A 16,304-nucleotide genomic window follows, 5' to 3' on the forward strand; every position below is an offset into this window, starting at 1 on the left:
CAAACAAACGTTCATTACACACGCTAGCGGCAATGTGCATCTCCCTCCTCTTAAATTTCTGAGGGAAATGTTTCTTTTGCCTTTTGTTCAGTAGCCTGGAGATACTTACGCAAAACAAAAGGGATCCTACTGTTATTAAAGAGGTGCATAAAGTCTTCACACAAATTTCTTTCAAGAATAGCTTCTACAAAACTTCAGAATAATAGATTTAATGATTTCTGTGAAGAAAATCCTAGAGAGGATCACTTAAAAAAATCTCAGATCCACAAATTTCCTTGTCAAGGCTATATACGTTGCCCAAACTGCAGTACCCGACAACTTGAAAGGGAATTAAATTGTCAGTAAATCAAAAGACAGTCTATTTTCATTGTCCCAGTTGAGACAAGGGCAAGAAGGGAGAAAACAGCATTTCTAGGTGGCAGCAAATTTATTTTTACACTTCTTTAAGGGCCAAGATCTGCTGCTCCCATCTTAACACTAAATATTACCTTAAACTCAACTTATGCTACAAATACACCCATTCCATTCACCAAGAATAAGTGTGGCATCTGTTTTTTGGCTCTGTTGTGTGCACAAACTCTACTTATAAAAATAAATATGCATAAGCATATACACACACACTCTCTACACACATACAAATACATGTGCAATATTTTATGGAAGCATAGAGTAATTTAGGTTGAAAGGGACTTCTGGAGGTCATCTGGTCCAGCCCCTCTCTCAGAGAAGTGCTAACTTGGAAGTTACATTGTGTTGCTTGCAGCCTTATCTCACCAGGTTTTGAATTCCTGCAAGGATGGAGACATGCCTTAGTCACTCCAGTGCAACTTTGCCTGTGAACATTTGGATCATTTTACAGATAGTAGTTTCTCTTGGGCAATTTACAGACACAACCCAAATGGATATAGCTATTTTATTAATAAGCTTTAGCAATTTTGAGAGAAATTAGATTTCTAGCTTGAGTTGTGAAACACAACAATTTGAAGGAACCTTTGCAAAAGCTCCTGAGTGTTGGGTAGTTATTTATTACTCAGACTTTGGGGAGCCCTCCTTCAACAAGGAGTGAGACCTCACCCCCATACACCACAGAAACAGATATTTTCAGTCATGTATGCGGAGATGTATCAAACTGAGTGTCAGCTCTAATAAGATAACTAGACACGTGTAATCAGTTTGCTCTGGAATCTGAATCAGATACAGTTCATAGATAAATGGCTTCATTAAAAGAGAATAATAGCCATAGGTTAAGAAGTCCCAACTTGGCCAAGTTGATTGACTGCTGTTCTGGGAATTACCAGGTATGAGTTTAATTCCTGGCTCTGCCATTGTTTTTCTCTGGGACCTTGAACAAAGTCACTTCACCTCCCTTGTGCTTCAGTTTCCCATCTGGAAAAAGGACTTTGTAGAGCATATCGAGATCTACAGGCCAAAGGCTATATAACTGCTTAACAATAAGGTTATTTAGATGCAAGAATTTATTATTGAAATAAAAAAATTACAGACTCTTATTGAATGACAGAAGCCGCTTTTTTTTTTTCTTTTTGGACTGATTATGGGGGTGAGGAGGGGGAATAGAAAGGTTTCAGTGCAAACAGCAGCCTGGTTTCCAAACTCAGAGTGGTGGTGGACTCTCCCCGGTCAGTACACCAACGACAAGGGAAAGGGTCAGTTCTGAGGAGCACAAAGGGCTGAATTTAATTTCCCAGCCAAAGGGAAAAAAATGAAGAAACAGTTTGGTGGTTTCTTTTTTATGGAGCCAGTAAACATCATTAGGGGAAAAGATAAGCTTCCAGGAACCAGGCTTCATGAGGCTGTGGAGAATCAAGTGAGACAGAGCAGCAAGGTTCAGTGGTAGGGAGCTTCAGCAGACATGGTAATTAGGTTATGAGGCACAAAGAAACAAAAAACAGCAGTGTGAGAAGGGAGTGAATGTACAGGCACAGATGGGAGTTTTGTGCCTTAGAGATGTATGGCTTGTTGCAATGACACGGCAGCCCTGTTACCAGAGTTTGAAACAAAAGGAAAAAGGATGTTACCTAACCACAATGAAAAAAAAAGAAAAAAGGGGAGGAGACAGGGAAGAAGACAGAGATAGTCTCATTATGTTTCCTTCATGCCTCATCTTTGTAGTCTGCTCTCTTTCTTTTTACCATCAGACTCCACAAAAAAAGTCCTCAGGTGTGTCAGCTGGTTAGGAGACATGCTGACAGCACTGTGCGCTCATTAGATTTCACTTTGTAGAATTTAGACAGCACGCTGGTGGAGAAAGATGGGATCTGCACTTACTGTGGCAGCCTGGAGTCACGGTCTGAGGTTGTTTCCTAAAAGGGCACTTCCAGCATAGCTTAAATATCACCATATGAGGTTATGCTAAATAATAAAAATATATTAATAATGTTACCATATTAGAAATGCCAGACAAAATGAACCTTTAAAAATAATGAACACCCTAGTCTTCAAGAGTAGCAAATTCACAAACAGAAATACAACCTAAACATGCTATTATAGTTTAAATAATCTATACTATATATGAGGCCGTAAATCAGTCCTGCAATTTGAAGAAGAGTTTCTCATGTGACGTCTTCCTCTGTGATTTTTCTAAACTATTTTTCTCACCACAGAAGTGCGAAGGCCTTGCAGGGAAAGACTAAAGTGAACATATTCCTTCCCCCTGGTCTGTTTGCCTCCTCTGGCTGGCACTGCAAAACTGCCCATGTGTTCTTTAGACACCCAAACTGAGCTGACATTTCCGCCGCATGTTACCATGTAGCTTGGGATTTCCTGGGCCGAAGACCTCAGACAGCCTCATGCCATACATGATCCGACAAATCGCTGAATAATAGATCCTTCCAGTCCTCAGCAGATAATGGATTATTTCTGTGTGTCCCCTTCTCTGTTCCCCGCTTGCAGAGTACACAGTGATCAATGAAAACTGCCCGGGTGCTGAGTGGAATATTATGTGTCGGGAGTGCTGCGAATACGACCAAATTGAGTGCATCTGCCCAGGACGTAAAGAAAGAGTGGGCTACACCATTCCCTGCTGCAGGAACGAGGAGAACGAGTGCGACTCCTGCTTAATCCACCCAGGTATGTTTAGGGCCACATTGTGTTCACACCGGATCTTTGCCCAAGGCATCAGCACATAATGGTAGCTGGTGGGCAGGGGAGTGGCGAGGGCAGGCACATCTCACTGGGGCATGGGATCAACCTGCATCTCCTCAAGAACTCCCTCTGCCACTCTCCTGAATGCAGCAAGACACTTGGCAAGGCAACCCCGCAGCAGGTGGTATTGCTGCCAGAAAAAACCCACTTTCTACCAGCAATGTTGTTCTCAGGGCATCTTGGGCAGGCTTGGGAGCTGCCAAAGGGTGATGTTGCAGCTGGCTTCACACCATCAGTGTTGTAGGTGCTCTGGGATGATTTGCATCCCCAAAGCAAGAAGAGAGATGACTTGGAAGTCCGGCTAGCAAGGAGGAAAGGGCAAAGTGAAAGGTGAGAGCAGGAGGAGACAGGACCAGGTTAGAAAACATCAGAATCACTTGGGCTGGGCCTGAGCAGCACCAGCATCCACATTCAGACTCCTGAGAGAGGCATTTACAGTCAGAGCAATGAGATTTAGAGGTTTGGGCAAGTCAGACTGGGAGTTTGGCTCCAAATCTCGGAGTCTGAGCTGCCTGGGGTTTGGGGGTGGAGGTTGGGTACAGTTCACAGCAGGGAAGCTGTCAGCACCGCAGCAGTCACTAATGTCATTGGCATTTTTTGTGGAAAAGAGAGAGAGGCTGCTTCTCTCCCCGCAGGACAATCCACCTTGGCTTTCTTCTAACACAGTGGCTCTCCTTTCAGGCTGCACCATTTTTGAGAACTGCAAGTCCTGCCGCAACGGCTCCTGGGGAGGGACGCTTGATGACTTCTACATCAAGGGGATGTACTGTGCAGAGTGCAGAGCTGGCTGGTACGGAGGGGACTGCATGAGTAAGTGTCCTACACAGGCAGGGAGGCATGTCAGGGACAGGGAGTGGTGGGATGGAGCCAGAGCCATGCTGTGCCTTTCCAGCTATTGCTGTACGGTGACTCCTGCAAAGGCCACAGGCAGGAGAGGGCAAATACAACCAGGCAGTAAGCAGATCTACAGCGGAGAAAACTCTCCCAGTGCTCATCTGCTAGAGATTGGCCCGGGCCCCAAGTCATGAGAGGTTACAACCCTACTAAACTTCTGGTTTGTTTTGGTTTATTTTAAAACTTTAACTACTGTGATTCTGGAAATCTTCTGTTCTCTGCATTTCCTGGACATACTTCAGCATAACTGATTCACCAGAGGCCTTCATCAAAGCATAAACCTTTGCAAGGGCAACAGCTGTATCAAAGAGCTTCTCCTCTGTCCTTCTTCAACCCCTGGGCTGCAGAACCAGCCCTGAGGATGTCCCAGTGCTCCCTCCCTCCTTTGCACAGCTCCAACACACTCCAAGGCAGCTCTGGAGAACAGTGTCTTGCAACTGCTAACAGCACTGTGATGGACCAGGAGTATTGCAGGCTCTGGTAGCAATATCTGAAGGTTTTGTTCTGACAGCATACAAAAAGCTCCTGCTTCCTGGATTTTGCTAAGCTGTTGGCCCCAGTGCTATCTTTCAATAATGAATTCCGTAAGCTAATTAGATACAATTTAAGACTAGTATTTCCATTACCAATTTCCCACTGGTGAAGGTATAGCCTTTCACCAACCATCTTTCAATTTTTATTGACTGTCTCTTTGTTCACATTTCACTGAAAGGGATGAAAGCAGAGTTTGCTTTTACTACTCTGTTCTGTCCATTATTCTACACACCTTAGTCTTGTCTCCTCTTAGGCATTGATTTTAAAGCAACAGTTGAACCTGCTTTCCCAACACAGCCCATGACCATTCAGGAGGTGAAAGCAAGCAAAATAAAATCACTGCTTCTAACAGCAGAATACAGAGAATCAACATGTTTCAGCAAAACGCCTAATTCAACCTTCGTGCTTTGGAAGTTGCTAAACTGAGTCTCTTGCAGTTTACGGTGTGATTTCTGATAGCACTTTAAAGTCCTGTTTGCTCTGCATTGATGCTAGAGCTCCCCTGGCACTTTTTATAAGAGCAGAGCCAAGAAAGAATCATCAGCTCATGTAATCCTTCTTCCCTCTGCCTGAGTAGATCAGTTGCCTACAGTATATTTCAGCCTGCTCTGCCTATTTGTGTTTTAAAGCACCCTCACACTGCAGTCTATTGGACATTTTTGCAACACTGAAATTTTGCAGAGCTTTGTCTAATAGTGTTTTTCCTACTACTTGCTCTCTTGAGGGAAGCAGTGTGACACTGAGGATGTGGTCTCTTTTGTGTGGTTCTGCGGTACTTCAGAGGCAGGGTAGGATGGGCAGATAGCACTATTGTCTCTTCCACTCTTAACACAGGGGACAGCTACCAGCCCAGCACACTCCAGAGCTCCCGTGCTCTGGTTCTCATGGCTATCTCACTTTTGGCCTTGACAGTAGGCTCAGGCATGCAGAGACTGCATGTCCAGAAAGCAGCCTATAAGCATGGTGGGTGCTGGCTGGCAGGCTCACAGCTATGTGGCTTTGGGTCTGGAGGGTGGCCAGCAAGTAGCCTTTGGATGACAGCGTGCTGCTGTAGCAGTGGCTGTGCTAACACAACACATTTTGGACAGTGAAGGAGGAGGCATCTCTCTTTGGTACCTGCACACAGGATCACATCTGGAACTTTGCAGCCTGACTCGGGAACCTCAACAGCAGCAGAGCGCCAATAAATCCTGGGAACGCAAGGGAGTGCAACCACAGTAATTGGGGGATGTAACCTGTCTACTTCATCCTATATTGCAAATGTCAGTGCCTTCTGCTAGCAAGCACATGGCCGGCCCGCGGGACCTGCCCTGCCCAAGCTCGTCGTGCACACCAGCCACACACAACGCTTCAGCTCACACCAGGTCGGCGGCTGTGCGGAGCGGCGTTGCCGCAGTGGCCGGAAAGGACGGCTCCTCCTGGCAGAGCTGCCGTTGCAAGGCGTCCCCAACTAAAGAAGTTTTTTCCCCAGATTTTACCTCCTCCTGCCCAGCGAGGCCCGCGTCTACCTTACCCCTGCGCCGAAGGCAACCTTCCCGCAGACTTCACACCCGCCGCCCACACCTGAACGCTTCAGGGCGGTTGCCCAAAGCACGGACCCGTGCGGAGGAGAACCGGAGATGCGGATGGGCAGCCCCCGGCCGGGCCGCAGCCTGACCCGCCGCCGCCGCCGAGGGAGCGCCGGGCTTTGTCTCCCCCTCGCGGGGCGCGGGAGGCGTTGCCGCGGAGCACCGGCCCCGGCCAGCAGCGAGCGGCTCGGGCGGGCTCTGCCGTAACCGGCGAGCGTCCCAGCGGCGAGGGGCCAACGCTCCGGCTCCATCCCTTCACTATCAGACCGCCGTAAGGAACCGTCCCGGACACGGCCCTACCCGGCCGGGCCCGGCGAGGACTCCCCTCCAGCGTCCGCCCTCCGCCGCTCCGCCCTCCCGCCGCGCCATTTCCCTCAGGCGCCCCGGCCCGCCCGCGGGCGCCGCGCGGCACCACGGCCGCGCGGGCGCTAGGTGGCGCCTGGGGGCCCCGGAGGAGGACGAGGCGCCCGGCCCAAGGCCGCACGCCCCAGGCCGCTCCTGTCAGCGAGGGGGGGCAATGGCCGCGCGTGTAGGCCCAAGGGGATGGGTGCCAGGGGTGCAGAGGAGCGCGCAGCTGCAATTTAGCCTACGGGCAGGAGTAATGACTGTTTAATACCACACTAGTGGGGGGGGGCAGCTGTGGGGCAGGCTCTGGTTACCCCAAGAGGAGCAGCAAGGCCTGCCGGTGGGGCTGTCCACAGTCAAGGGGCTGCCCGCAATCGCAAGGGCAAGGTGAGCCCCTGGGAGCAATTTCTGGGAACTGCCAGCAAAAGTGGTGATGTGTCTGGAGGGCTGTGGCAAGGAAGAAGTAACATGGGCTGGCCTGTGGGGCCATACTGTCTGCTGGTGTAGCTGGATGCATCGACATGTCTGAAAACCAGCCAAAGGACACCAGATCATTTGGTAAAAATCGAAACGGTACAGGGTAGTCCAAAGGAATGTTATTAGGAAAAAACCTCACTGAACAGAGTTAATTAGGTACTGAGACATTTCCTAGTGGAACTGTTTATTGGACTATCATGCCCTAAAAGGCACATCAGAGTCTAAAACCAGAAGAAAAACAACCCTGCAGGACCCCTTCTTCTGTACCCTGCACTCCAACAGCCTTTGTCAACCTCCAATTGTCATGCTGCTAGAAAACACATACACTATCAAAGTAGAGGCGAAAGTGGTGTTGTCTAACAGCTGTCCTCAGCCTTGCTGTCTGAATGCGGTCCCCATGACGAACAACAGTACTTGTAGTTTTAGAGACTTTGCGAACATTAGTGTTGCACATAATAATGGTGACCAACAAGCAACAGGTAACAACAAGGCGTAACGAGTGACAGCTGCCTTCACATATCAGTTTGTTTCTGAATACCAGTAACGCTTCTACTCTCATTCTCCTCTGTTCAGTCCTCTTGACCTTTGAAGGAGCCCCATATCAATGCTGAGACACTCAAACAGCAGATAATGAGTTCTTACCGGAGGTCTCCTCAGGACCTCTCCCTCCATTGACCCACGGGTCTCCCAAATTGTTTTCTTTTCTGTTAGTAACAAGCCTTAGAGGAAATCTTACTGTGGCCCTGAAAACTGCCTTTTTTTCAGGAACAGGAACGGAACAAGGATGTTGACACTCTGCCAAAGTGGATTATTTTTTTGTAAATGAGGCAGAACTTGCCAGCATTTGTGTTTAGGATGTAAATTATTTTTGAGAGCTTTCCAGGTTTCCCGCAGATTCAGAATGGGAAGAGAAAAGACTCCTTTTGATCAACAGATGATTGAACTGTTCATCTGGGGAGTCAGCCTAACTTCTGCTAGAAGGGCTGGAGATACAAGAGCACAGACCTGATGTGATCACAAAGGTGCTTCATGCAGAGAAGGGTGGTAGCAAATCTGAGAACGTTCTTTTGGAGGCAGTCATTGAATGGTGGTCTTTAGCCTCTGGACCACCTGCTTTGCTGGCCAAACCTACTTCCTTGGCACCAGTGTTCAGAGAGTTCAGGCTGTACCACTGCAAACAGAAAAGTGCATTTAGTATGCCATGCACACAAGTATCTCTTTGCACCAGTTCTTTGGCTTTCCTTTGTTAAAGGCATCAGAAACTCAAAAGCCTTTTGGGACGAAAGGGAAACTTTCTTTGAGGTGGTCCAAGCTCCCTGTCAAACCATCTGAAGATTTCTAGCAGCTTTGTCTCAGGTTGTTTTTGAGGCAGGAGCCAGCGGCAGCACTTGTTTCTTGCTGTGGGAAGGAGCATTATCATGTGCACCACAACAGATCCTGCTGTACTTGCTGAATCCTAATGTGGTTGCTGGGCACAGTCATTAATCCTTGCCTTTTACAGAGAGCACTAAGAGGATGAAACACTTTTGAGGAACTCTTCTGAGCAGGATTTCTGTTTCCTTGGGCCCTGCTTAATTAAGGGTAACCGAGGGTAAATGAACAAAGGTTATTTCATTTGAGCAATACTTTCTTAAGAAGAAAGAGGAGTGATTGACCTGCAGTTTTCACGTTTCCCCATAGACCAGATGCAGCAGGACTGATTTCCAGACACTAAGATCAATGGGAAGCGCAGATGCTTGGTACTTCACCAAATCAGGTCACTGTCACCCTCTTTTCCCAAAGGAAGGAAGGGCTCTGAGGCAAGTGTTAAAACTCACCATTTCAGTAGGAAACATTAATCCTGTGTTACTGGTTGAAAGTTTAGGGTTCCTCTTTGGAAACAAATGGAAGGAGAAGGGCTTTCTGTTGGACTAAAGAGGTAAAAAGAAGCAAGAGAGTTGCTGTGGAGGTCTTTTGGGTCATTTGTCTTTTTACTTATCCTCATTATCTGTGGTGTGCAGCCTACCAGAGTCCCCTGGTTTGGTGATGCTGTTTGTTAGGCTCAATTGCAATTTCTGGCTTACAGTTACAGCCTCATCCCCCAGCAATGCAATGGAAGGCTTACCAGGGAACGTAGCCATGTGCAAGACTCCATTCGGAAAGATGTAGTCAGGAAAGTAGAAACTGAGAAATTAGCTCTGTTTGGTGCATCGTGAGTTAACTGTGCATTTTGCTAGCACTTGCATTTGCAGATGACAGAAGGCTCTAGAAAAGTCACTAAACAACTTTTCTTCTTCCACAGAGGAAAATACCATTAGCCATATTTTATAGCTGGGGGAAAGGGAGAGGTTACTGAAGGTGAGAGAACTCTCTAGGCTAAAAATGTTCAGCATCCAAGATGAGGAATTAGGACAACTATCCCTGGACAGCTGTCTAGGGACAGCTGCAGGATAGCCATGAAAAGATATTTCTTCCTCAGTGTGTGACCTTGTCTGTTGTTTGTTCGGGTCATTGTCCTCTGATGGTTTTCTCAGACTGGGCACAAATGACCCGAGTATTTCATCTTATTCTGTTGATGCTGGGCACTGAAGTACACTAGTATGGTTAAAAGCTAAGAGTGACACAGGCAGAGTGGGATAAGAGAAAAGGAAGGATAGGAATTAACCTGAGAGAAGGGATGAGGGCTGTATATTATATATGTGTTACATCGAGTCATTGGTGGAGGAGCTGTGATGGTTATAGGTCTCCATTGGCATGGTGGCATTAACATGTAAGGAAGATCTGGTGAATCCTGAGGACAAACAGATGTCTCCTCTAGGAATACATCAGCTGTTTTTCCTCCAATAGTCTCCTTATGAAGGACTTGAAACGATGATGTTCAGTGCAACAGCTCCTCCTCTCATTGTTTCGCTCACTTGAGCTAATTCAAGTGTTCATTTTACCTTTGGCACTTTCTCACCAGCTTCCTTGGCTTCAGTGATTACACAGGTCAACATAAGATCCATCAAAACTGTTCTGAGCTGCAGTGTCAGTCAGGTGGGTGGGTGGGCTAATCAAGAGTGGGGCAAAAGCTATAAGAAATGGTTTCATGGGGCTGTGTTGCAAACCAGGGAGAAGCAATCAACTGAAACTTTTCTAGGGGTGCTCTTAGCCTAGACATTACTTTAACAGAGTCATAACTCTTTATAACCATTGTGTAGCTGTCCATTATTTTATATACTGCTTTGTAAGAAAGTGTGTATATCTTCCTAAGCCAGCCTGTCTTCTCATTCCTGTGTTATTTCTACATGTATTTTCTTCAAATGCCTCTTGAAGGTCCCTCACACAGATTTTTTTTCTTCTTTTGCTCCCCAGGGTGTGGGCAGGTTCTTCGGGCTTCTAGAGGACAAATTTTGCTGGAGGGTTACCCACTGAACGCACGATGCGAATGGACTATTCATGTTCAAGCTGGATTGAACATTGAATTAAGGTAGGTCATACTGACTTTTAGCACTGGTTTCAGGTGGACATTGGGGCATGTGGATAACCCAGAGTCAATGAGGGTCAACAGCTGGGAGCTCTGGGGCAATGAAGGTACTGCCACTACTTTGTGTTTGGTACCTCAGCTCTTTCCCCTCGTCTAGCTTGTGATGCACAGCCACTGCACAAATCAATGCTGTGCCTTCAATTCCCATTTAGAACAGCTGGATGCTAAGGGGAGTTTCTCAGATATGGGGCACAGTGTATCTCTCTAAACATCTCTTCAAGACCTTGACATCAAAGCGCCCAATATTTTCTGAAGAGTGTACTGGGCTGAACTAAGACATTCTGTGAAGAAAAGCTGCAGAAACATCTGGAGGATGTGATTGGTTCTCCTGCAAGTCATCGCTCCTCTGACCTGTGTATGCTTAGACCTATTAACCCATCCCTGCTGACTCAAGCTCACAGCTCTTGATTGTGTATGCCGCCTAGTGCAGAACCCCTAGTTGGGGTAATTAATACTGTTTTCACGTGAGTGTAGCAGGGAGCTCACACATACAGCAGGAAGCTTGGCAGGATATTGTATTCAAAACCCACTAGCTAATATAATAAAAACAGTAGCTAAAGCCTTCACATCAATATTTCACCAGATTTGGAGCCCAGGCAAAAGAAGTATGCTAGATACACAAACAGATTTCTTCCTATATGTTTGAAGAGAGACTTAATATTTAATAAGAGGAAGAGAAATCAGTTGACTAGAAAAGAAGAGCTTGTAGCATTCCCACACTAATGCTCTTTTTTCAGACTTGCAAATGCAAGCCTGTTGTGTAGTTATGAGCAGCTGCAATTATTGCCTGGATAGCGTTGGAGCCTCTTGACTCTGAAGAAATGTGTAGGAGACACAGGGGAGCAATGCTGTGAGGAGGAGTTTTGTGTCCTCATGACACAACTTTGCATCGGTCTCAGCAGGTATGAGCTGTCCCTACCTTGTTTTTAAAATATGTTGTTGGCTAGGTGTATGATTTGCACAGCACAAGCTCAGGGAGGTGGTAACCTGGTATTTTTTTACATTTCTGAACAAGGCATTGCCAATTGCAAGGCTTAAAAAGTGCTTCAGGAGCTACAGGTGTCACCCTGTCTCCACTTTTATGGGGGTGGGTGTGGGAGTGAAAATGGATCCTGTGCATGCACATCACTAGTGAATGCATCCATCTCTGGGTAAAGAGTTGACAGCCAGGTGGAACAAGGCACAAGGTACAAGAAAGGGAGGAAAAGCTATTTTAACAAAGGACACTAGATTGAACAGCAGTCCTTGCTGTAGCTGCACTAAGGAGACTGTCATCCATTTTTAAGGCAGAGGAATGGGGAGTGCTGTAAAGTAAGCTAACAGAGGTACTAACTCTTTGGAGAAATCAGACCTCCATTCTAGACCCTGAAGGCCATCCACATGCATGCTATGAAGATGTTAGTGTCATGTGAGATCTGTACAGTTCACTCCGTTTACCTTTGCTGTTACCAGAAGATGCAAAACTAGCATGAGTGGCATCCTGCAGAGAATGCCTTTCGCTTTCTTCCCATGTCCATCCTTCTTATAGTCAAACAAACACAATACTAGGCATTTTGTTGGTGTGACATAACATAACATTCCAACTGTGAAAGTCACCAAGAGGGAAGCCTGAGCTACCAACCTTCTTTTGAAAGCAACTACATTTATCTGAGCTGGGTAGCATTGGAGAAGCCTAAAGTCCTGTGCCCAACCCGAGCTGAGCTTGATGTTTAGGTGCCTAAAGATCCCAGCAGATGATACGGCACTTCTAGGGAAAGATCAGGAACTGTTCTGAATGTCTGCACTTAATCCTGCTGCCCTGCGAGTCAGGAGGCATAGGAGGAAGCCTCCAGGGCTAACACAACATGAGGACCTATATCTACCTCACATAAGGTAACCCTGGAGTGTGTTTTGAATCAGCTGAGGTTTTCAAGGTGGACCACCTCAAAGCTGGCCATTGAGGTGCTTCAGCAATTAGATACTGTGGAAAACTGGTACATTTAGCCTAAAGCTTCTCCTTTAGGGCATTCCTAGACAGAAGGGCAGGTACAACTAAGCAGGCCACCAGAGTCTTCTTCCTGGGTCTGTCATCCATGCTGTATCCCCTCTGTGGGTGCTCTGCTTAGAGCTGTAACGCACAGCCAACATTGTGCTGAATCAGGACAACTGCTAACAAAAGAACTCCTTCATTTTCTTTGTGCACAAATCCTGTTTGCTGCCACTCTGATGGCTTGCGAGGGCAAGGATGGGGACAGTGTGATACAGAAGGGGAACAAAGTGGTTTTTCTCTGCTTACATAGGGCAGGAAGAGTAAAACTCTCGGGAGCACCCATAAATCTTCCCTTGCTTCAAGCTGTGCCACTCAGTCCTTTGGGAGTTGGCTAAGCAGAGCTGTTTTGATAAATGGTGCCCAGACCGTGGTGGTAGTTTGTTTTCTCTGCTTTTTTCCAGCCTTGTTTTTCTTTTGGTTGTGATGTATAGGCTCCCTCGGCCCGAGCCATGTCAGGGATATCATACCACAGTAGAAGTAGCTCACAACTTTCAATCATTTTCTTTAATGCCTCAGTGGAGATGCAGTTTTAAATATTTTCCTTTGGCTAGAAGCTTTCCTCAGAGGGGTTGGTGAATGTATTCACACTGCAGACACTGATCAAATCAAGACAATACTTTGCATTCCATTTTGTATCTGATGATCTGTAGCACTAAATTCGCATGCTTAGTTTCATAATATCCAAGAAAATTATGACATAGTTACAGTTTCACAGGTGAGGGAACTGAGGTTCATTACATTGCCTGTACCTGTGATTTAAACAGCAATAGACCTCATGGTCTGTAAAGGGTCCTGTCAGCTGGGACATAGCCAAGAGGTTTTGAAAAGCCTTGGCAGGCTTCCTGACCTGCCAATTCTGAGTCTTAATCATGGGATCCCATGCCATCAGTACAGTGTACCTGCTTCTGTGCTAAGTTAAATAAAATGCAAATCAGAACCCCCTATGCCTTTCACATCTTCCACTCTCTTTTCATCATTTTTTAAAGCAGAGAAATCAAACATTCTGTGTATCGCTCTTTCATTCTGTGCCTTCATTCTGTGTGAATATCTCTTGATATTCTTTGTTCAGGAACACACTGCTAGACAGAGTTTACCTTTACATCTATAAATAATACTGCTCCCATTATATGGGGGGCATCCCAGAAACTTTCCTTCTGTACTTACACACATACTTAATTTTAATCAAAAATGTACTAGTTCAGAGAACGGGTAAATATTTTTAGGATTGAGTCAGGATAAACTACAGCCTGATAAGTGTGACAAGGATGAATGGGTTAATTTGTATTGCTCTATAACTTCCATAAGGGTAGATCCCTGGGGTATGATCCACCAGTGAAAGAATGTTTTGAAGATGTAGTGTATAACCTGATGCCTGTGAAGATGTCTCTGGCAAACCTGACAGAACTAGAATTCAACTCATGCATTTTATGCAAAGCTAAGTTGAATTAATCTCTCTCTAGTGCATATTAAAAGCAGATGCCATTTTATTCTTATTCTGTATTCCATCAGATGATTTAAAAAATGAGGGGCTCTGCTCCATTGTTGTAGCTTCCTACAACTGCTTGTTCATTTCTCTGTATGTAGTGTACTGCTGATGCTCTAAAACCAACCATATGACCTGAACAAAGGTGATTAAGTGAAGAGGCCTCTTAAGTCAGCTCATGAGTCATCAAAGAAAGGTCATTTCACATAACGTGTGGGCCTCCTTAACATGGGGGCCTGAGTCCCAAGAAGAGAAGAGCAGGAAATAGGCTCCAGTACTCTCTTGTCTCTTCAGACTGTGAGATCCAGCAGCAGATCCAAAATTTGTCTCACCTCTTTGGTGTGAAAATGCAGTCTTTGCAAATCACTAGGCCCACACTGGAGTAAGCAATGTGGGGAATTTAGTCTAATCCTAAATACACGTCTGCAGCTTTAGGAGTTGTCAGGAAGATTGAGTACACAAGAAGTTTGATTTATAAAATATTCTGCTAAACAGTTAGTAGCATGGCCTCTCCCAGGCCCAGATCTTCTCATTCTTATCTGCTGTACCAAGGCTGGGCCCAGCACCCCTGGCCATTGCTCATTCTCCAGAGGCACTTGGTGTTTCTCACTCTTTTTCTCATTCATATTCTGGTGGGATGCTTTGGCTCTGTGCCCCACTGAATTCAAACAGCAGCATATAACATTGCTATTAATGAACAAGAGCCTCGTGGAGTGGCTGGATCAAAGCTAGGAAAGACAGACATTGTGGGAAAAGGCTTTAAATATTTCCCTTCTGCACTAACTCCTGTCCCTTATTTCTGCCCTCAAAAGAAGAGCAAGTGCCCAGACATTGGGGATTTACTACCATTTTGCTTTCTAATGCAAAACGTGCTGTAGTGTTTCGGATTCCCTTTGTCTGCCTATTTCTAATTCTGTTCTAATTCTGTTGTACTCCTAATTGCTGACTTCTGAACATCACAATGTAAATAGCTTTTGAGCCTTGGTCTTTGATGCTGTTGCTTTCAGTACTTAGAACTTTATTTAGGGGAAATACAACAATTTTATCAAACAGCCAGGACAGAAATATGCCCCCTACAGTGTCTGACCCTAGATGAAAGTTCTAACAAACATTGTAATGTGGTTAGGGACCTGATGCATGTGATCAGACTATATGACATCCAATTTAGACTTCACTGTTCTGCCACTTAAATATTCTCATGGAGCAACTGTGTAGAGTTGAGCTGGCTTCCAAGGATCATGATGCAAAAACTGAGATGAAGTGAAAGGGACTTCATGTGATTAGGGACTTGTTGATTCATTGAAGCGGGGGAGGCACTAACATAACTAAACACCCAAATCAATCAGAGTCAGGGTGCACAGGTGAGAGTATGCAGTCTGACTGTGTATCCTTGTTCCCCAAGATTTTCCATGCTGAGCCTGGAGTTTGACTACATGTGCCAGTATGACTATGTGGAGGTCCGTGATGGGGACAATTTGGACAGCCGAATAATTAAGAAATTCTGTGGAAATGAGAGGCCACCTCCCATCCGAAGCACCGGGTCTTCACTCCATGTCCTCTTCCAGTCTGATGGATCCAAGAACTTTGATGGATTTCATGCTGTCTTTGAAGAAATTACAGGTAAAATAATCCAAAAGTAGAACATGCCACTCATTCTCATTAATTCAGTTTCACTAATCTTTCTCCCTGTTTTGCTTCATTAAAAACTTTCATGCTGTGTTGCCAACAGCAACTTACACAAAGTCAGTGCAGGGAAGATTCAAAAGTCGTCAGATGGCATGTGAATGTGAGGCTCTTCCAACAAAGACTGAATTCCTTCTACCTGTGTGAAGAGCAACAAGCACATCAGCCAGCACAGAAAAGCTGCAGTTTTGTGAGACTTTTCTGTTTGAATCTGAGAACTTAAGAGTACAGAAGGAAGTAGAGGAAGGGGCATGTGTATCTGCAGTGCAGAATTGCTCAATGCTGTGTGCAGGAGGAGAATCACTGTCTCAGTTAGCAAAAACCTGATGCAAAGCCTCATAATTAGCTGTGAAAATGCCCTGACATAACTCTTATGTTGGCTCATGTATCATACCATTAGGGATTAAAAAAAGAGGTGTATACAAAGGACAGATTATTTTCTTTAAGAAAAAAAAAAAAGAGCCATTTCCCATTCTGTGATGAACTCAGTGTTATGAATGACAGAAGCAGGGCTCCAGAATTCCTGTGTTTTTGTTAGTATTTAGTACTGAGTCCCCCACACTGCTTTCCATCGTTTCTTTCTGGCTGCAAAATAACATTGAAAGTGTAGTTGGCTCCTCATTT

The 16,304-nt window shown here is 45.6% G+C and overlaps 1 protein-coding gene across 4 annotated transcripts in view; it reads left to right on the forward strand.

Moving 5' to 3' along the window:
* PAMR1 (peptidase domain containing associated with muscle regeneration 1) overlaps positions 1-16,304 on the forward strand; it is a gene marked incomplete at both ends in the record, with an annotated part of 56,700 nt that overhangs the window by 9,294 nt on the left and 31,102 nt on the right. For 3 of the 4 annotated variants that reach the window (XM_082317057.1, XM_082317058.1, XM_082317059.1), the window contains 4 exons: positions 2,911-3,087; positions 3,844-3,972; positions 10,314-10,428; positions 15,400-15,617. In XM_082317057.1, the coding sequence (XP_082173183.1) occupies positions 2,911-3,087; positions 3,844-3,972; positions 10,314-10,428; positions 15,400-15,617 (639 nt within the window). The remainder of the gene's footprint in view (positions 1-2,910; positions 3,088-3,843; positions 3,973-10,313; positions 10,429-15,399; positions 15,618-16,304) is intronic. The other variant, XM_082317060.1, reaches the window with a different exon arrangement.

The sequence above is a fragment of the Platalea leucorodia genome, assembly GCF_965183815.1.
Source record: "Platalea leucorodia genome assembly, chromosome: 7".
Classification (NCBI taxonomy): domain Eukaryota; kingdom Metazoa; phylum Chordata; class Aves; order Pelecaniformes; family Threskiornithidae; genus Platalea; species Platalea leucorodia.